A 21,548-nucleotide genomic window follows, 5' to 3' on the forward strand; every position below is an offset into this window, starting at 1 on the left:
AAGAACATTTGAGCACGTGAGAACCACTCTGTAATTAAAAGCAAAGCTTAGGAAAATGTATTTTAAACCCCAGTTTCCTTTTGGAACAAGATACCCTTCAGAAAAAGTGCTAAGAGCCTGTATTACCCTGGTTTAGCTTGTTGTACTTGTTATTAGAAATAGAGAAGGAACACCTTGGGGACAAGGGCAGGATTTCTATTATGGTGTTTCTTCTCTTACAGGTTAACCAAAAAAACCAATTGAACTAACCTTGTGAATCTTTGTCCTATAAGCCACTACAGGATTGTAAGCAGCACTCCTTCCACAATCAAACTTCAGGTCACCACACCTTGGATAGAGTATGGCCACTTCCTGGGGCACAGTCTTTTTCATGCTGGTGGTATCCTGTGTTTGTAGCAGTATCTTCCATAGAGATCAGCAGACTTGGTTTGAGGGTGTCTTCCTGTCTTCCATGTGTCCGATAAATGTCAGTGCCAGCACCTTGTATGGAATTATGTTTGATGCAGGAAGCACTGGAACTCGGATTCATGTTTATACCTTTGTGCAGAAAATACCAGGTAAGTGCAACTGGGACCCTCACCAGTCTATGAATCCACCCTTTAGCACCTCCTTCCAAAAACAAATGTGCTGAGAGTGTGTGGTGTGAATAGTCAGTGTCTTTCTTCAGAGAACACTTCGGTCTTTAACTGAACACATTTTTATTCAATGTGAAATTAAGAGACCTGGGCTGCCTGAACTCTGAAACCCATATGTCCAAGAAATACAGCTATAACTTGTCCTTTCTTTTATGCAAAGTTGATTAATACTCTAGGATTCTAGAATAGTGAGAATATTGGGAGTGATCTTGGGGAGAGAATCACATGAGTTTTATTATCCTTGTATTCATCCTTGAAGATGGGGCTGAGGGGACCCTGAAAATTAACTTTTTCTGAATTGTTAGTGTTTTTTTTTTTGGTGGTGGTGGTGCTGGTAATTGAACCCAGCAGGGCCTTGTGCATGGAGACAAGCACTCTACCAACTGAGATGTCCCCAGCCCTGAATTGTTTTATTATTATTATCCTGAAGAGCCTGGTGAAAGGGGCTGGGTTTGTGGTTCAGTGGTAGAACACTTGCCTAGTGTGTATGAGGCACTGGTTTGATCCTCAGCACCCATAAAAAAATAAATAAAATAAAGTTATATCAGGTCATGGGCTAGCAAGTGTCTTCTGACTCCAACTCTTGAGTTCCCCCAAAAAAGAGCCTGGTGAAAGGAATAGGAGCTAGATATCCACCAGAGAAATGACAGACTCTGAAGGTTGTCTGATGCCTTCTGTTTCCCATTTCAAAAACTTCTGAAAGACATTCCTCACAAGTGGTATCATTTGGGATAGTCTAGGGAAAGAATAGGTAAATCTACTCTTACATGACAACTTACAGAGCCTTGTAGCTGAAGCACTTAACTTTTGGTAATCATCTCTTCTGTTTTGTTCTGTGGACAAAACAGGACAGCTTCCAGTTCTGGAAGGGGAAATCTTTGATTCTGTGAAGCCAGGACTTTCTGCTTTTGTAGATCAACCTAAGCAGGTAAGTTTCCTATGATTGATATTTATATTCTCAGTGCCTGGATAACTTTACCACATCACTGCTGTTAAATATCTCATGTTGTTTGTTAATGATATTGAGGTCATGTGTGAAATCAATTTCTCTCCTTAGTAAGTCTCCTAGATAACAGTAATTGTATACTCCAGGCTCACCAGGGCTGGGTGGAAGGAGGCTAGAAAATAAGTTGTGCTTGTTCAGGATAGATGAAAACTTTTAAGAGATTGTGCTTTTTGTATTTACTATTTAAGGTTTTGAGTTAAAGCCATTAACTGAAAAAATTATTTAATGTCAGTGAAGAAGATACGCATGAAGTTCTCTAGGGTATGAGGCATAAACATGGCAATTGAAGGATGGAGACCCAGTGAATTCTATTTCAGAGGGCTCTGATATAGGATGGAACCATGCTTGTTCCTGAGAATTAATCAACCACCCTTGATGACTAAAATCTTTGGTAGTAGAGGATAGTTTATGATGACTAGTAGCTGTATTTCATATTTGAGCACCCCAATATACTATACCCAGTATGTCTGAGGCCACACTGATATAACAGAACAAGGTATACTGTTGAACTTGGTATTAGAGGTAAAGGTATTTATTGTCCAGTGTCATGGAATAATCATTAACCAAGGGAAAACCTGATGAAAAAATGGTTTGCGCTTGAAGAATGGACAGGATGTATTTTCTCAGTTCAGTAGCACATGAAACTGCAAATGTACTAGAAGACTGGGAGCCATTGAAAGCAACTGCATTATCAGCAACTGATTTGATATTTAGAAAAGATAATTGTGTTGTGTTTGCTAATAAAAATACAGTGTATTACCTGAATAAATTCACACAGGGAAACACTTATCAATCATAGCATGATGACAGCTATAGCTAGTATTTGTATGGCAGCCACACTGACTGTGCCTCATCTAAAGTGCACACCAGTTTAGTGGTGGTGTAAGGTGTATTTCCTATCTTACATCTGAGGAAACCAAACCTCATGAAGGCCAAGTGACCCATATTAGGTCATGGGCTAGCAAGTGTCTTCTGACTCCCAACTCTTGAGTTCCCAATACTATATCTGACTTTCTGGCTTAAACTTAATTTTTTAATTTTCATTTTATTTTTGGTGTTGGGGACTGGGGAACTTTACCACAAAGCTATTATCCCCAGTCCTTTTTATTTTTAATCTTGAGCCAGAGTCTCTCTAAGACTTAGTAAGACAGGGTCTCACTAAGTTGCTGGGGCTGGCCTTGAAGTTGCCATTTTCCTGCCTCAGGTTCTTGAGTCACTGGGATTATAGGCATGGGCCACTGCACCCAACCATACTTAAATTTTTTATCTGAAACAGAAGACGCCTTTTTAAAAAATCTATCTGTCTTTCTTTTTTTAAAATTTTTTATTTTCTTTACTCATTTTTAAGACAGGTTCTCTGAAGTTGCCCAGGCTGCCTTGAACTTGTAATTCTCCTGCCTTCTGAGTAGCTGGTATTATAGGCATGAGCCAAACTAAACCTAATTTATTGACACATAAAATAACAATCCACTAAAATGACCACACTATAGCTGGGTGTGGTAGTGCACACATGCAATAGCAACCACTTTGGGAGGCTAAGGCAGGAGCATCATAAGGCCAATATGGTTTAGTGAGACCCTGTCTCAAAATTTAAAAAATTTAAAAGGACTAGGAATGTAGTTCAGTGGCGGAGTACTTGCCTAGAATGTGCAAGGCTGTGGATTCAATCCCTGGTGCTATACAAACACACTATAAAAGAACACACCATAAAAGAATAATTTTTATTATGACTGTCAAAATAAAATGGATACTCCTTCAAAGTATTCCACTTCTCTGGGTTTCTGTTTCTGCAGTTCAGAGAGGAGCCCTCTGCCACATCATTCCTAATATTCCCCCAAAGCATGAAGGAGTAGACCAATGCTCTAAATGGACTGTTAATTGGATATATGGGTTGTCTCTTTCAAAGGGTGCTGAGACTGTTGAAGAACTCTTAGAGGTGGCCAAAGACTCAATTCCCCAAAGTCACTGGAAAAGGACCCCAGTGGTCCTGAAGGCAACAGCAGGACTGCGCTTACTGCCAGAACAGAAAGCCCAGGCTCTGCTCTTTGAGGTAATTTTTTTGAAATCTGCATCTTGGATAATTCTGTGTTTTTCTGTATATGAATATTTTCTTTTTGAGGGCTTAGACCTTTGGAGTGTAACTGCAACTTTTAGTATTCCACCATTGCTAAAGCACTGTGGTGACTCAGCTCTTGTAGCTAGTTATATGCCTTTAAAAAATATTTATTTTTTAGTTATAGGAGGACACAATATCTTTATTTTATTTTTATGTGGTGCTGAGGATCGAACCCAGTGCTTCACATATGCTAGGTGAGCATTCTACCTCTGAGCCAAAACCCCAGCCACCCCTTCTTTTTTTTTGATACAGAAAAGAGCTTTAGCCAGATGTGGTGGTATATGCCTATAATCCTGCAGCTCAGGATGCTGAGGCAGGAGGATCTCGAGTTCAAAGCCAGCCTCAGTAACTGAGTGAGTCCTTAGTAACTTTTTATTTTTTATTTTTTTGAGTCCTTAGTAACTTAATGAGACGCTATCTAAAGTAAAAGAAATTTAAAAGTCTAATGATATGGCTCAATGATTAAGTGCCTCTGGGTTCTGGGTTCAATCTCTGGTACCAAAAAAAAAAAAAAGAAAAGAAAAAAGAAACAAAACAAAGGGAAGGAAGGAAGTTTATTAAGTTCATGGTTCTAAAAGCTTGGCATCTTGTAGGGACTTTCCTGCTGGATCAGGACATGGTGGAGGGCATCAGATGGGGAGACAAGCTTCAGCTACATACATTTGTAACTACAACTTTTGAATTTATGGAGCTTCTTCTGAAAAATGAATACTACCTCCTGTCTATGATAATTGTTCTAACTTTTTAAAAGCAGGATCATGGAAATGGTCTTTAATCAACTTTATTGAGATAAATTTATGTGAGTATTTGAACATATATATTTATGTGAACAAATGAATATATTCATTTTTGGCATACATTTAAATGAGTTTTGACAAATATTGCAATTTTCTTGTGACCCTTTAGTCAGTTTCCCCTGCCCCTAAAACCAGGCAACCACTGAACCACTGATGTGTTCATCTCTTCAGGTAAATTTTGCTTATATTTCATATAAATGGAATAATAGTGTTTAAATTCTTTTTTTGTATATCTGGCTTTTTTTTTAATCAAGATAAAGTTTTTAGAAGAATCATGGAATTTTAAAGTTTAAAAGATTTCAATTTACGTATTTATTTATTTATTGGCAGTGCCAGGGATGGAACCTAGGGCCTCACACATGCTAAGCAAGCACTCTACCACAAAGCCACATCCCCACCCCAATTTGAAAGATTTTTCACCAGGTGTGGTATCACATGCCTGTAATCCCAGTGACTTGGGAGGTTGAGGCAGGAGAATTGCAAGTTCAAGTTCAGCTTCAGCAAGTAAGCAGCTTAGTAAGACCAAGTATCTCAAAATAAAAAATAAAAAGGACTGGGGATATGGGTCAGTGATAAAGCACCCCTGGCTTCAATTCCTAGTGGGTGGAAGGAAGGAAGGAAGGGAGGGAGGGAGGGAGGGAGGAAGAGAGGAAGGCAAGAAGGCTGGCTTCAAAAAAGCATTGTTTCAGATAAAAAAAATTAAGTATGGTTGGGTGTAGTGGCCCATGCCTGTAATCCCAGTGTCTGAGGCAGGAGAATGGCAACTTCAAGGCCAGCCCCAGCAACAACTTAGAGAGACTCTGTCTCAAAATAAGAAATAAAAAGTACTGGGGATAGTTGCTTAGTGGTAAAGTGCCCCTGGGTTCAGTCCCCAACACCAAAAACAAACAAAAACAAAAAAGAAAAATTAGAATTTTGTTAAACTCAATATTTTAAATTTTATTGTACAGTTGTACAATAAACATAATATTTAAATTTCATGTTGTAAAGAATATTTATAAAAATATGAGAAGACTATTTGTAGGCAGAATCCCATAAAAATCACAGCAATAAAAGATTTTGTATTAGAATTGTGCTCATTCTTCTAAGTCCTTTGACTATCAGCACAGAGGGCTTAAGTTCCTTATTGAAGTACAAGCAGCCTAGCATGTCTGTGAGAATCCTGAATCCCAATTCCTTATTCATTCATTCATTCAATTTATGAGGGCTAAGCGCAGACTAGGTGTTGATGAAGTTACTGGGGATAGGAACAGCAGGAAACAAAAAAGACAATCAGTCCCTGTCCTCACCTCATGGAGCTCATTCACATTCTAGTTTTAGGGAAACAAAATAAAATAACGTTGTTCAAAGTATTTCATATAACTGTAGTTGCTACAAGAAAAATAAAGCAGGGTAAGGTGGGTAGGGAATGCTGGTGGTAGGGGGAGGTGCTATTTTAATTAGAGCAGGCAGAAGAGACCTTTCTGGTAAGATTCATTTGATCAGAGGCCTGAGGGGAATAGAGAAACAGTTATACAAAACATTTGGGGGAATATTTCAGGCTCAAAAGAAGAGCAGCTGCAAAAAGGCTAAGGCAGGAACATACTGGCCATGTTCAGGAACAGTATCCAGGAGGTGAGCAAGGCTGGAGGGAGCTGAGTGATGAGAGCCAAGTAGAAGTGAGATCAGAGGTGGGGGAGTTTGTCATAGTGCTCTCAAAGGCCAATATAAAGAGTTTGACTTTTTTCCTAAAAAGAAGGAAGCCATCAGAAGGTTTAGGAAAATGATCTGATTTCCAATATTAAAAGCATCATTCTGGCTGCTATGTTGAGAATACTGTGGTGCAGAGGAGAGGAGTGAAGTAAAGAGCAGGAACTCTCTTTCTGTATTTATTCCTATTTGCTTATCTATCTTCTCCTTAAAAGTTTACTTACAGGTCACTTAATTGGCTTTTCCTGGTTGAAACAGGATCCAGAGGTCATTACTTGATGTGTTTCATCCTATTAGAAGTGAGAACAACAAACAGATTAGAGTTCTTCCTATTTCTATTTGGAGAATCTTTTTCCCCCCATAAGAATCATGAAAATAAGCCATAATCCACATATCATTAGCCTGTATTTGTGGAGAATCATTTTCTAAAATAGGATTCCATAAGTCTAGGTCTGGGGTTCCCCCGAAGACTCTAAAGGGTCCAACCATGTGCCAGAATCCAACAGAGATGGCAGAATGCTCAGTCCTTGCACAGGAACTCCTTTTCTGTGCGAGGTCCATCAGCTCATCTAAGAATGAACTGGGAAAAGCTCCTCCCAGCTTCTAGTGAGTGTCCAGGTAGAATTTAACCATGGTTTTTTTTTTTTTTTCTTTTTCTTTTTTTTTGGTACTGGGGGGATTAAACTCAGGGGGCGCTTAACCACTGAGCCATATCCCCAGCCCTAATTTGTATTTTGTTAGAGACAGGGTCTCACTGAGTTGCTTAGGGCTTCACTAAGTTGCTGAGGCTGACTTTGAACTCATGATCCTTTTGCCTCAGCCTCCCGAGCCGCTGCGTTTACAGGCGTGTGCCACTGTGCCCGGCTTAACTACAGGGGTTTTTGTTTATTTTTTAGACTTTTTTTTTCCAGATCTTTATTTATTTATGAAGGTGCTGAGGATCGAACCCAGTGCCTCACACATGCGAGGCAGGCACTCTACCACTGAGCCTCAGCCCCAGCCCTTAACCATAGGTTTTTAACAGAATTGCAAGATCCTGATTGAGTTGTCAGGATCAGATATATTTCCTTCTCTCAGTTCAGTTCATCCATAAATTTAGATGGTTTGTTTGAAATTATCTTTAAAGTCAGAAATCCCTGTGTTTGTTTTTGTAGGAAGCTGGTCATGGCTTGTCAAGTTCCTTTTCAGGTTTCTTTCATCTAGGAAAAATAAGCCTTACAGAACACAGCCCAAAAAAAAATGTGGAAATCTGTTTTAATGTCTCAGAGAACCCAGATTTTCCCCCTTTTTTCCTAAGGTGGAGGAGATCTTCAAGAAGTCACCTTTCCTGGTCCCAGATGACAGTGTTAGCATCATGGATGGATCCTATGAAGGTAGGAGAGGTGGTAAAATATGTTCTCAGGGGAGAGAGGCGGGGTCAGTGAAAGCTCTGATTCAAGAACTAAGAACAGAGATTGAGCAGTTAGGAAAAAAGAACTAAGTAATCGAAACAAATAAGCAGGGAAGAATGGAAGGACAGGTTTTAAAAGAGGGAACATGTGCTCTCCCACAGAATTTACAGAAAAGAACAAAGGTGGCACCAGGAAAGGGAAAAGAATGCTCTGGAATGTAATCCTTGTATTTCTCTGTTTTAGGTATATTGGCTTGGGTTACTGTGAATTTCCTAACAGGTAAATATATCCTCAAGTATATCTTAAGACTTTAACTGGGGGCCAGGGACATGGCTCAGTGGGAGAGTGCTTACCTAGCACGTACAAGGCTCTGGGTTTGTTTCCCAGCACTGCAAAAAAGAAGAAAAAAAAAAAAAAAAACCCAAACCAAAAACTTTAACTGGTTTTCATAGGCATGGTCAGGAGAATCAAAATCCCTTTCCCTCTTTCTGTATTGTTCTAAAAAACAAAATAAAACAAAAACAAAAAAAGACGGTGATTCAGGGAAGACAAGAACTTAATGTTTATAACCAGCCTTTAAGGCCTCAGCTGCAACAAAATTTCCTCTTGAGTTGACATTTACCTGCAACTTTGGGGACCAGGGAGCTTTGGATTATTTATGGAATATTTTCAATATACAACAAGAACAAGAGAGAATTTACAGGCAGACGAGTGTTGTGTTGCCTAAGGTGTGGAGGGTATTCAGAGCTGTTTCTCATTGACAGGTCAGCTACATGGCCACAGCCAGGAGACAGTGGGGACTCTGGACCTGGGAGGGGCCTCCACCCAAATCACGTTTCTGCCACAGTTTGAGGTGAGTCATTTGCATGAAGGTCTGGTGAGCAACACACTTGGCAGGCATATCATGGGCCAAGAAACTGGAGCCCAACTTTCAGATAGCAGTTCTGTCATGAACAGACTGAGTAGAGTCAACTCATGACTGGGTGAACTTCCCCTGGCCCTCTCACTGTTCATGAGTCCCTTTGATTCCTCAAACTTTGTGAAATTAGCGCACTGTCTCCATTTCTGATTTTTGCAGGGAGGGACAGGGATGGTGGTAATAAGATCTTCAGATAATTGTAGATCCTGAACAGTCTTTTTGCTTTTTCTGATTTGCAGAAAACCCTGGAACAAACCCCTAAGGGCTACCTCACTTCCTTTGAGATGTTTAACAGCACTTATAAGCTCTATACACATAGGTGAGGAGGGGGCAGGGAAGATAATATTTCACGTTGTATGATTCTCCTAATTTTTCAAAGTATTCTCACGTCTGTTACTACATCTGAACAGGATTATAATTTTTTTCCCAGTCCCCTAAGACCTACCAATTGAAACCCCAGCCATTTACCAAAACCCAAGGGACCTATGAGGCTTCTCCATTCTTGTCCTCAAAAATATGTGATGTAAAAGTCAAACATTTCTTGCTGAGTGTGGTGGTACACACCTGAAATCCTAGTGATTTGGGAGGCTGAGAGGCTGAGGCAGGAGGATTGCAAGTTCAAGGCCAACCTTGGTAACTTAGCAAGACCCTAAGCAATTGAGCAAGACCCTGTCTCAAAATACAAAATAAAAAGAGCTGGGGATGTACCTCAGTGATAAAGCGCCCTTGGGTTAGATCCCCAGTACACTTCCCACAGTATCTTGGGAGGGAGGTCACATGGAAAAAGCTCAGATAAAGCTCAGTACTAACTCCTTTGAGCTGGCCTTCAGATGTTTAGAATCCACTCCACATCCCTAGTTGGGGTGAGGAGCTAAGATAATGAGGGCTTTTGTGGGAATGGTTCCCAGGGTGGGACTTTAGGAATATCACTCTGGTCTTAGAATGATAACAGTAGGAGGTTCTTATTTTGATCCAGATTGTGCAGAAATTTCCTCTTGTTGACAATGAACTAAGTCATAGAGACAGAGCAAGGTTTTTATCTCTCCAAAGGGAGGCAGAGAACCCATATTCCTTTTGAAGGAGGCAGCTTTGGGCTGGAGAACTTCAGGCCCAACATGAAATTGGTCAATCCTGTATTTTACAGTTACTTGGGATTTGGATTGAAAGCTGCAAGACTAGCAACCCTGGGAGCCCTGCAAACAGAAGGTTTGTCTGGGTACCTGTGCTGGGTGGGGGTGATGAGCTCAATGCTAGTACTCAGCTCTCCTCTTCTTATCTTTGGCAACAATTCTTGGAGGTAAGACCTATGTTGATTTGGGAAGCACATGTGGTACAAAATGGACATAATAATAGCAAGTTCCTGGTCTGTTTTGTAAGTTCAGATTCTATGATATGCATCATTAACCATTTTTAGGATGATGTATGTCTACTTGTATGGGGTAATGACTGTTCTGTCAGTTGGAGTTAGGCAGAACTGAGTGCGGTCCTGGTTTGTGTTTTGGAGCAAGTTAGCTGACTTTCCTGTGTCCTGTTCTTGCCTTTTAACGTGATTTCACATTTACTGCATTTTGTAGGATGCCTGATTTATCATAAGCTGTTTTTGGAATGGAGATTTTATAACATTTCAGAGTTATCAAACATCTTTAAGTGTATTTAATTTAAGTCTCTGGCTACAGTAAAAAAAAGGGTGGCACAGTATTTTTCTGCGTTGTAGAAAGGAGGGAACTTACTTTATTGGGTGTTTTGGATTTCTTTGAGATGGTCAAAGCTATCAACTCCTGCCAAATGTTCATTCATTTGCACGAAAATTTGCCTCTAGTTTCTGGGGTTTCACCAACTCTACAAAGCCTGTGTATGAACGCTGTGTTAAAAATTGCTGTCATAGGCAGGTCACCGTGGTGCACACCTCTAATCTCAGTGACTCAGGAGGCTGAGGCAGGAGGAATATCATGAGTTCAAGGCCAGTGTCAGCTACTTAGTGAGGCCCTAAGCAACTTAATGAGACCCTGTTTCAAAATAAAAAATAAAAAGGGCTGAGGATACAGCTCAGTGGTAAAGAATCCCTAGAACTAAAAAAAAGAAATAAAGAAAGAAAAAAGAAGTATGCTGTCATAGCGATGCAATCAAGGAACTAATTTCATAAGATTTAAAGGCCTGACTCCTGGATGATTCCATTCAGCTTTATGGGTTCCTTGCTTGCCTCCCTCCCTCCCTCTCACATACTGGCCTGTTTGTGTTTGATTTCTTTCAGGGATTGATGGACACACTTTCCGAAGTGCCTGTCTACCAAGATGGTTGGAAGCAGAATGGATCTTTGGGGGTGTGAAATACCAGTATGGTGGCAACCGAGAAGGTAAATGACTAAAATGACCTTTATAGTAGAAGTTCTGGAAAAGTCCCATGGGAAACTTTTTTCAGAGCTCAAGAAAAACTTATCATGTTTCAGGCACTCATTCCAAAGATCTTGGAATGTCTCCAAGAACTAATGTGAAGGGACAGCAAATACGACTGTTGTCACTCTGTGTCCTGGTCTCTTTCCTTGGCTGAGTACCACAGATCCATTAGAAGCCTGTTCATGGTCTAGGATTTTTTTGTTTTGTTTTGTTTGGTACTGAAGATTGAAACCAGGGGTGCTCTACCACTGAGTTACATCCCCAGGCTTTTTAAAAAAATATTTTTAGTTGTAGATGGACATAATATTTTTATTTTATTTATTTACATGTGGTGCCGAGGATCAAACCCAGTACCTCACATGTGCTAAGCAAGAGCTCTACCACTGAACTACAACCTCAGCCCCATCCCCAGCCTTTTTATCTTTTATTTTGAGACAGGGTCTCACTAAGTTATCTAGAACTTGCAAGTCTCTTGTCTTAGCTTCCCAAATTGCTGGGCATAGCCTGAGTTTGATGCAGTATTGTGAAACCCTGTTTCAGGTTCAGTTAATATTTGCCTGTTGAAATCATAGTAAAACTCATGTTTAGGATGATAGGAAGAAGATTCATCTTAGATATTTTAAAAGACATAGACCTTAAAATTAGGGAGAAAAGACTGGTTTCCAGTGAAGGAAGCAGGTGAGCCCTCTGGATACTGGCTCACAAAGACCACAATACACATTGATAGGCAGCTGTGTGAGGTCAACTTTGGCTGTGGTTGGTGAACACAGCTTAGGGAAGGGAGCTGCCATGGAGAAACAGCATAGAGGTTGCAGAAGTTTGCCCCATCTCTGTTTTTAATTAAACCTTTTGTTCTGAGCTTTAGCCTTCTCCTCCATTCCCCTGCATTTCTCCATTAGCTCCAGAAGCTTGCCTTAGAGAGTGACCTCTTTCCCATCTTTGTTGTCACTCACCACTTGCACTTTTGTCCTGGCAGGGGAGATGGGCTTTGAGCCCTGCTACAATGAAGTGCTGAGGGTGGTGCAAGGAAAGCTTCACCAGCCAGAGGAGATCCGAGGAAGCTCCTTCTATGCTTTCTCTTACTATTATGACCGAGCCGTTGAAACACACATGATTGGTGAGTTCACCCCAGGTGTCAATTGAGAAGGGAAAGAAGGCAGGCCTGTGATGGGGAAGGTCAAGGAGAGAAGCATTTGAAGAGGTTGTGGGTGATTTTGCAGCTCTTCTTCAGTGCACCAGCCATTCAAGTGGGAGGGTGAATATGACTTGTGATTTGGGACCTAAAAGATGACCTGAACAACTGTAGGTGAAATCTTACTTTGGAGGGGCTACTATTTTGTATTTTATTTAGAGACAGGGTCTCACTGAGTTGCTTAGTGACTCACTTTTGCTGAGACTGACTTTGAACTTGTGATCCTCCTGCCTTAGCCTCCCAAGATGCTGGGATTACACACTTTCGCCACCATGCCCAGCTACTTTTTTACATCTTTATTGAGGTATAGTTAACATTTGATAAATACACATAAGTTTATAGTGTACAATTTGACAAAAAGGTCACAAATAATCACCTGTGAAACCATCCAATTTCCTCTGGCTCCTTTAGGATTACTTTTTTTTCCTTATCACAAAAGTTATACTAATGATTAACAGTGAGAGTATAGGTATGTGATCTGTCATGGACTCAGAGATATGAATTAATTTCCTGTTTTATATAATCCTGCTTTTTAATTGAGGTTAAATACATGTAACATAAAATAGATAACACATATTAACTATAAATATAAATAAGAAGGGTCCGTAGATTTGTATTATATAGATATGTCATGTTTGTTCATCCCAGTCCCTAAGTTGGAAATTTTATTTCTAGTTTTTCATTATTATAAATAGCACTAGGATAAATTTCCTTGTTTCCTTGAAGAGTTTTTGACACCAGCTATGCTCTATTTCATTTTAGATTATGAAAAGGGGGGTGTTTTAAAAGTTGAAGACTTTGAAAGAAAAGCCAGGGAAGGTGAGTATAAATAAGCCCTTGACATCCAGCCGTCTGTGTGCCTGCCAACTCTGATGACCTCATGTGACCTGAAGCACCTCCTCAGTTCAGAAATCCGCTCAGAGGGCCGGCCTCAGCAGTTCAGCTTCTGTTAAATTCGGCCTTCAGTCTGTGCTAGACTTAAAAGCATTGGGTAACATAAGACTGTGCAAGAATACAGGAAAGCAAGAGGCTTTAGGGAAATGGTGAAAGAAGAGAACATCTTCATTTTTTCCTTATTGTTTTTTAATTGAAATTGTATTATCAGTGTTAAGGAAACGCTGAGCACCAAATCACATGTGAAATAGCCACAGGGGCTTCCTTAAGAGAAACAGTCTAAAATACAAATGATCTTATCTGTTGTCTCCAAAGTGCCTGTCTACCAAGATGGTTGGAAGCAGAATGGATCTTAAATAGTATTTGCCTGTCTTTTGGAGACCTCAGCATTAATTATAGATAGGGACTTAAAACTAAGCCCCCAAAATGGGCCATAGAAATTTGACAAATAGGGGCCTGCAAGTACAGCTCAGTGGTAAAGTACTTGCCTAGCATGAAGGCCCTGGGTTCAGTCCCCAGAACCCAACCCCTTTCTTTACCCAAAAAGAGAAATTTGGCAGATAAAGAAAGAAATTTGGTAAATACGAGTAGACAAGATTTTATACCAGAAGTGTGCAAGTTGTTAAGAAGCTATAGTTGCAGACTTGAACTCCACTGTTCATTCTCTTTCACTTTCAGTGTGTGATAACTTGGAGAACTTCACCTCAGGTAGTCCTTTCCTATGCATGGATCTCACCTACATCACTGCCCTGCTAAAAGATGGCTTTGGCTTTGCAGATAGCACCCTCTTACAGGTAAGAGGCAGAGGGTCCTGGAATCCTGTAACAGTCATCATCTTTTGTTGCCAAAAAAAAAAAAGGTTTTGAGGTAGCTCATACATGATTTGATGGACTAGATTAGATTATCTGGAGAAGAATTCCTTTCTTTTACTCATTCCTGTTTACAGACAGATGAAAGCAATAATATTAATAACATAATGATTCCAAATCAATAGCATCCTATGCATGTCCTCCAAGTGCCGGATTCTGTGTTATTTCAGGTACATTTTCTCATTTAACTTTCATAACAACACTTTGAGTAGACATTAGTTATATCCCCATTTATAACAGTCATCTTTTGTGGATTAGGAGAAGGAGTCATGAACTTATTTAGTAATCAGAATAACTATAAATGGAAGTATTTTTGTTCACTGTGCTAGTCACCATGAATGTGGGAAATTACCTTGATGTATATATATTATCATAAATTACCTTGATGAATAATTTATATTGACCACTGTATTCTGGAGTGAATTATGAAAGTCACTACAGTCTTCTTGAATAAAGAAAATGGGATTGTGCTACTGCAGAATTTCAAGTCCCTAAGGGACCGTCCTTTATTTTTACATATTTTTTTAACTTATTTGGGGTTACTACTAAATGAGTAATGGTCTCATTCATAGCCAAGTTCTTAAAACAAAATGCAGTGTTTCACATTTAAACTTTTTTCAAATGCCTAATGTCTTTATAGGGGCTGGTGTAGAAGTATTTGTACTTCAAAGCTTAGCATATTATAGTTAGAGAATACAGTAATGTCTTTACTGTTGTAAGGGTTGGTCTGGGATTAATTCAGTCACATAATGTGGTGTGTAACTAGGTGAGGTGAGGTAGTTGAATATTCCAAAGTTATTCAGAAGCGAGAGAAGGACTCTAGTGTTCTTGGATTGTGCAGAGGCTATAACTAACACAAGCTGTACAGAAAATAGAGTCCACAATCTATTGGCTCTACACATGCTTAGTTCTTAAAGAGTCTTTTCATCACCTTTGAAATGCTGCATTGTGGTCAGCAGGTCAACGGTAACAAAGGAGGTGGTATCGGATAGTGGAAAGCCTACTTGCATGCCCTCAAATAGGAGTGTTTCAAGCCTATTTTCTTTTTCAAAAAATTATTGTATTAGGTATGTTTGTGTCTAAAACATTTGCTTTTCTAATGCTTGTAACTTACTTAAATACTTCTGCCAAGTCAGTGTGACATCTATTCATCCTACAGAGCCCTCATCATTGGCCCGCAGGATTTTAGACACAGCAGTGAACCAAATAAAAATTCTTGCCTTTGTAGAGATTGTTCTATCATTGCTATTCTTTTTAAAAATCTAATTGTTATTAAACACAAATCTGTTATTTAAATCCAGTTATGTTACTGATCTAGGGGTGCTCAGCGGGCATTTAATCAGAAAGGCCACACACCCCAGCGGCCCCTCTGTGCACTTTGGGACCTCTTCAGGTTGCCCTTAAAGCTTTCTACTGCGGATGCCAGAAACTGGCTGGTCCTTGAAATCATGGTATTCAACATATGTGAACTGTGTGAAGTATTCCCCTCTCTTGTGATCAAGGCATAAGATCCAGGGAACTGTACATCCTCTGCCTTTCAGAAGGGTGCTCAGGGTTAGAGTTAGGCCTGGAGTTGCCCTTGGATGATCAGTGGGCCTGGTGACTCTTAGTTATGCCTTCAGGATGTTGTTGTTCTTCATAAAGAGAACATTCTGTGGAAGGTGTGGTTGAAGCATCATCAGGAGGAACAAAAACGAGATTGTACTGAGTTTACCAAATGACTGTGACCTGCTTTTCTGCTGCTAACAATTTTGTCTAATAAACAGTTACTTACATAGCTGAAAAAAATAATTTATATTATCATAAATTACCTTGATGGGTATATATTATCAGGCAGGTCATCTCAGAGGATACAGAACAGAGAGACTTACAGCCCAAATGAAGATGCCCAAGGTCATAGTTTATTGAATCAGAGATGGGCAAAAAGAAAGAGATGGAAGAGATGAACCACACTAATAGATGCAAGCAGGTTGGAAGCATGCTTCCTGAATCCTAGGGTTTTTTTTTTTTTTTAAGTTGTAGATGGACACAGTACCTTTATCTTATTTATTTATTTTTATGTGGTGCTGAGGATCAAACCCAGTGCCTCACACATTCTAGGCAGCTGCTCTACCACTGAGCTGAAACTGCAGCCCTGAATCCTAGGTTTCTTGATTTGGATTCATATGACCTCTCTCTGCTACTGAAGAAGTGATTACAAGAACTTCAGCTGAAGTTTGATCAAGGGAACAAAGGCCTGAGGGTGCCTGTGGCTGTCACACAAATTTGCTCTATTTGAAGAACCCAGGAGCAGATATGCCAGGCCAGTTGCATTAGCTCATCCATTAGTAGGTTTTATTTGGCAGAAGATATGAAGGATCAGAAAGATGTCACCTCTGAGTGACAAATTAAGACCTCATCAATATTGAATGCCTCATGCATATGTAGTGTGTCATATATATTTTATGTAAGCCTCTAGGTTCCTCTTTGTCTTCCTCTTTATTGATTTCAGCAAATGCAGGTTCTGTCTTATCTGTAGTATTTCTCTATTTTCAAATATATCTTAGGAGTTTTTTCCACCCCATTTATTTTCTTACCTTCTGTACCATGATTGAGCTATGGTTACCAAGATGATTAAGATGTTATCTACAGAAAAATATATTAAGATGAAAAAAGAGAAAAGCTGTATTATTTGCAGATGATGGGATTTTTAAACTCTGAATTTGAGGGAATATTATTAGATCACATACAATTCAGAAGGTAGTGTGTCAGTGCCTACTAATATATCTATTGGATAGAATAGTAGGTGGTTTACTAAAATTATGAATTGTATGTGTATTTATGTGACAGAAGGTTCAAATATATGTTGGAATGGTTAAAAAGATATATGTAATAAAAGACTATCATATAATACATATTACACATATAAAACATTCTGGAATTTTACTCATTATTTTACATCTGATTTAACTCAATTTGTGAAGAACATACTGGCACTCTTATTGCCCTAGAATATGTTAGCAGTTTTCATATTTTATAAAGTGCTTTTTTTCATTAAAGATCATAGTTCCTAAAAACAAAGTTTAACTATAATAAGTAGATAAGTTGCTGGATTTTTAGAAGATAGTTCTAGTAAAATTAGGAGTATGCGGGAATCATGGTTTGGATATATTTCTATTAATTATTGAAGTAATAATAAGTTCAAATATTTAAATTTTAAATCAGAATATTATTAAAGTTATTTTATGAAATCTAGTGCACTAAACTGTTTAGCACTTTGGTACACATACTGTAAATCAATGTTCATATATTAATAATTGTCTCAACCAGAGGCATCCATTTGTATTTATTTGATTCTTCCCCAGTTTACCCTTGTTGTTTGCAATTTCCATGCAATATTCTAAAAATAAAGTTGTGAAGATGGAGAATTTTCATAATACAAAAAAAAGATGTTATCTTTGCCCTTAAGTAACAGTTTGTTATAGAGATTTCACAAAAAATATGGCTATCTCACAAGGCAACTTTGTGAGCTTTGAAGTTAAATAAATTGACTATAGTTTGTCTTCTAAGCCCTTTCTCCCACCCCTTCCATTGTGCCACTTCCTGTTTCCCCAGTTCCAGATGAATTTATATTGCTCTATTTCTTGTGTCAATACAGAGTTCATAAAGTCATTCCTTCTAAGGAATTTGAATTTTGTGTATTGTTATATATCTATCAAAATTATCAGCATTTAATTCCTTAACACAGCCAGGTGCAATGGCGAGCACTTATCATCCCAGTGGCTTGGGAGGCTAAAGTAGGAGGATCACAAGTTCAAAGCTAGCCTTAGCAAAAGCGAGGTGCTAAGCAACTCAGTGAGACCCTATCTCTAAATGAAATACAAAATAGGGGACTGGAGTTGTGGCTCAGTGGTCGAATGCTTGGCTGGCATGTGTGAGGCTCTGAGTTCGATCCTCAGCACTGCATGCACATAAATAAATAATAATAAAATAAAAGATCCTAAAAAAAAAAAAAAGAAAGGAAAATAAAATAGGGCTGGGGATGTGGCTCAGTGGTCAAATGCCCCTGAATTCAATCCCTTGGACCCCCATCCCCCCAATAACAAATAAATACATACATACATAAAATAAATAAAATTTTTTAGAAATTTATTTATTTTAATTTGGTATATACGACAGCAAAATGCATTTCAATTCATAGTGCACATACAGAGCACAATTTTTCATGTCTCTGGTTGTACCCTGAGTCACACCATTCGTGTCTTCATACATGTATTTGGAGTAATGATGTCCATTTCATTCACTATCTTTTCTAACCCCCTGTCTCCTTCCTTCCCTTCCCTCTCCCTTGTCCGGTCTAAAGTTCTTCCATTCTTCCCATGCTCCTCGACCCAATCCCCATTATGGATCAGCATCCTCATATCAGAGAAAACATTTGGCATTTGGTTTTAGGGAATTGGCTTACTTCACTTAGCATAATATTCTCCAACTCCATCCATTTACCTGCAAATGCCATGATTTTATTCTCTTTTAATGCTGAATAATATTCCATTGTGTATATATACCAGTTTCCCTATCCATTCATCTACTGAAGGGCAGGTTGGAAGCATGCTTCCTGATTGGTTCCACAATTTAGCTATCGTGAATTGTGGTGGTGCTCTAAATATTGATGTGGCTATGTTACTATAGTATGCTGATTTTTTTAAGTATATATATTTTAGTTGTACACAATACCTTCATTTTGTTTGTTTATTTTTATATGATTGCTGAGGATCGAACCCACGGCCTCGCACATGCTAGGGGAGTGCTCTACCATTGAGCACAACCCCAGCCCTAGTATGCTGTTTTTAAGTCCTTTGGGTATAAACTGAGGAGCAGGACAGCTGGGTCATATGGTGGTTCCACTCCAAGTTTTCCAAGGAATCTCCATACTGCTTTCCATATTGGTTGTACCAATTAGCAGTCCCACCAGCAATGTATGAGTATATCTTTTCCCCACATCCTCACCAACACTTATTGTTGTTTGTATCCTTAATAGCCTCCATTCTGACTGGAGTGAGATGAAATCCTACAGTAGTTTTGATTTGCATTTCTCCAATTGCTAGAGATGTTGAACATTTTTTCACATATTTATTGATTGATTGTATATCATCTTCTGAGAAGTGTGTGGTCAGTTCCTTGTCCCATTTATTGATTGGGTTATTTGTTTTTTACAAATAAATAAATTTAACACAGAAGAATTAATTGCCAGGAGAGTCACTATAGCATTGGTCAGGCATGGGTTCTGTTGTCCATTAGGTCTGTGTAATCTTAGCTCTGTGACCACAAATGATTTATTTCCTCTCTAACTATAAGTTTCCTCATTCAAAACCCAAGGATCCTGCCAAGCATGGTGGTACACACCTGTAATCCCAGGGACTTCGGAGACTGAGACAGGAGGACTACAAGTTCAAAGTCAGCCTCATCAATTTAGCAAGGTCCTAAACAATTTAGCAAGGTCCTAAACAATTTAGCAAGGTCCTAAGCATCTTAATGAGACCCTGTCTCAAAATAAAAAATAAAAAGGGCTGGTGTTGTGACTCAGTGGTTAAGTGTCCTTGGGTTTAATATTCTTGGTACCAAATTGAAACAAAAACAAAGAACACCATAATCCTTATAATACCTATTTCATAGGCCTTTTGTGAAAATTGAAGCAATGTATGTTAAAACCAAAATGTGTCATATAGCAAGTTTTTTTTATTAATACTGGTATTACTATTAGTGGAAGCATTTCACACCAGTTAGGGAAAGAGAAAAGAGACCATCCTGAGCCTCTCAGTGTGTATTGAGTTTACCTCCGCTTAAGCATCAACAATAACCAAGTCATTCAAGAACAATTTCCTGCTGTTTTTAGTGTTGGCATCCTTTTCATCTCTATTCTTTCAACAGGAGCAGAATTTAAATCCGGGGTGAACACTTCTCTTTCCCAGAGATTGCTTCATCTTGGCATCTGTGTCCCTAAGCTGCCAGCCCAGTGCTGAGGATAGAGGAAGAATATTTTGGTGTGGGGCACTCCCAATTTCAGGCAGGTGTCCCAGACTAAACCTCTAGACAATAATTTAAATGCTATTCTCCCCAGTTTTGGGCACAGTGACTAGACTTGATTTCATCAGGTCAACACATACCAACCCAGTATTTTTCAAACTTTGGTTTTGGTGGTAGCTGTAGCATCTTATTCAGTAGAAGCTTGCTGGGAGCTGTGGCACATGCCTGTAATCCCAGCGACTCAGGAGGCCTAAACAGGGGGATTGCAAGTTTAAGGTCAGCCTTGGCAATTTAGTGAGATCCTGTTTCAAAACAAAGTAAAAAGGTTGGGATGTGGCTCAGTGATAGCGCATCCCTAGGTTCCAACTTTAGTGCTTAACAAACAAAAACCTACTTATCTAATCCCTTTATTCTATAATTGAGGAAATCAGGTCTAAAATTTTACCCAAGATCCCTGAACTAATTGAATCAAAGTCTCATCCAGAATGCCTTAAATGCCCTTGTTGGTTGTTATTAGTGCTTAACAAAGAGACCATAGTTTATAGTATGAATCGGGAAGATTGGTGTGTTCTTTCTTACTCCTACACATATTTCAGAAAACTAAGCAGAGGATGCTATACTTAGTTTCAGGATTAGCGAAAGAGTTTGGAAGCCTGTCTAGAAGAACTCTTCAGAAGACCGGGTAGAACAACTTCCAAAGCCAGAAGTGCTTGAGGATCAGAATGGCAGATGTAGGGACAATAGGCCTTGGCTGAAGGGAAACTTTTACAGAGGGGAATAGTTCCCTGTGAAGCCTCCAGAGCCTGGGCCTCTTGATTTTGCCTTGGTTTGGCCATGTGAATGCTCTGTGCACATATTATCTGCCCAAGTGCTATGCTTGCTGGTTTAAAATGGGATGAAAATGTGAACTTTTTTTCCTCAACAGCTCACCAAGAAAGTGAACAACATAGAGACGGGCTGGGCCTTGGGGGCCACCTTTCACCTGTTGCAGTCTCTGGGCATCTCCCACTGAGGCCAAGCACTTCCTCTGAGGCCTGCATTCACCAACAACCTTTTTAAGTGGAGAAGAAGAGAAGACTTATTCATTTTCTGAGTTAGTCTGGGGACAACCTGGATTGAGTGCAGTAGGTGGCTTTATCAGGGTGGAGGGACTTTCATATACAGATCTTGATCTTGAGCCTAGAGATTTGGGCAGAATTAATTTTACATGTCTAATGTGAACAATTACCTAACCATTTGGGGGGCACAGATGGCTCTGAAATTTAAATCATTGAGAGTCTTTGTGTGACACAGAGAACCCTGTGAGCCAAAAAGAATAGCTTTGGAACTCAACCATGGAGTGAGAGCTCAGGGACAGGTCCCTGGGAACCAAAGAAACTCATTTTAATCCTTGGAGTGCCTCGTTCCTTTGAACATTTTAGTTTCCTCTTACATGCTAAATTAAGCTGATTTACTATAATCCCATGATCTAGCAATACCAGTATTTTTTTTCTTCTCTATGTACTATCCTGCCTCTTCCATCCTTGTCTGCCCCACCTCCACCCCTAAAAAAGAGAGGAAAATTACTTGGTTTACTTTCCATGTGTAATTAAAAAAAAAAAAAAAAAAAGAAGAAAGAAAGAAAAAAAAAAAGAAACTGTGTCA

At 39.3% G+C, this 21,548-nt stretch overlaps 1 protein-coding gene across 2 annotated transcripts in view; it reads left to right on the forward strand.

Annotated features, from left to right (window-relative positions):
- Window positions 1-21,524, forward strand: part of Entpd5 (ectonucleoside triphosphate diphosphohydrolase 5 (inactive)) — a 40,302-nt gene extending 18,778 nt beyond the window's left edge. Inside the window, exons 4-16 of one of the 2 annotated variants that reach the window (XM_071607676.1) lie at window positions 273-557; window positions 1,484-1,563; window positions 3,548-3,691; window positions 7,541-7,616; window positions 7,878-7,913; window positions 8,399-8,487; window positions 8,793-8,872; window positions 9,698-9,759; window positions 10,805-10,906; window positions 11,923-12,063; window positions 12,901-12,957; window positions 13,711-13,826; window positions 19,809-19,930. In XM_071607676.1, the coding sequence (XP_071463777.1) occupies window positions 341-557; window positions 1,484-1,563; window positions 3,548-3,691; window positions 7,541-7,616; window positions 7,878-7,913; window positions 8,399-8,487; window positions 8,793-8,872; window positions 9,698-9,759; window positions 10,805-10,906; window positions 11,923-12,063; window positions 12,901-12,957; window positions 13,711-13,826; window positions 19,809-19,832 (1,224 nt within the window). In that variant the 5' untranslated portion in view covers window positions 273-340 and the 3' untranslated portion in view covers window positions 19,833-19,930. Of the gene's footprint in view, window positions 1-272; window positions 558-1,483; window positions 1,564-3,547; window positions 3,692-7,540; window positions 7,617-7,877; window positions 7,914-8,398; window positions 8,488-8,792; window positions 8,873-9,697; window positions 9,760-10,804; window positions 10,907-11,922; window positions 12,064-12,900; window positions 12,958-13,710; window positions 13,827-19,808; window positions 19,931-20,829 lie in introns of those variants that run through there. The other variant, XM_027931589.2, reaches the window with a different exon arrangement.
- The last annotated feature ends 24 nt before the right edge of the window (window positions 21,525-21,548 follow it).

This window comes from Marmota flaviventris, chromosome 2 (genome assembly GCF_047511675.1).
Source record: "Marmota flaviventris isolate mMarFla1 chromosome 2, mMarFla1.hap1, whole genome shotgun sequence".
NCBI classification, from domain to species: domain Eukaryota; kingdom Metazoa; phylum Chordata; class Mammalia; order Rodentia; family Sciuridae; genus Marmota; species Marmota flaviventris.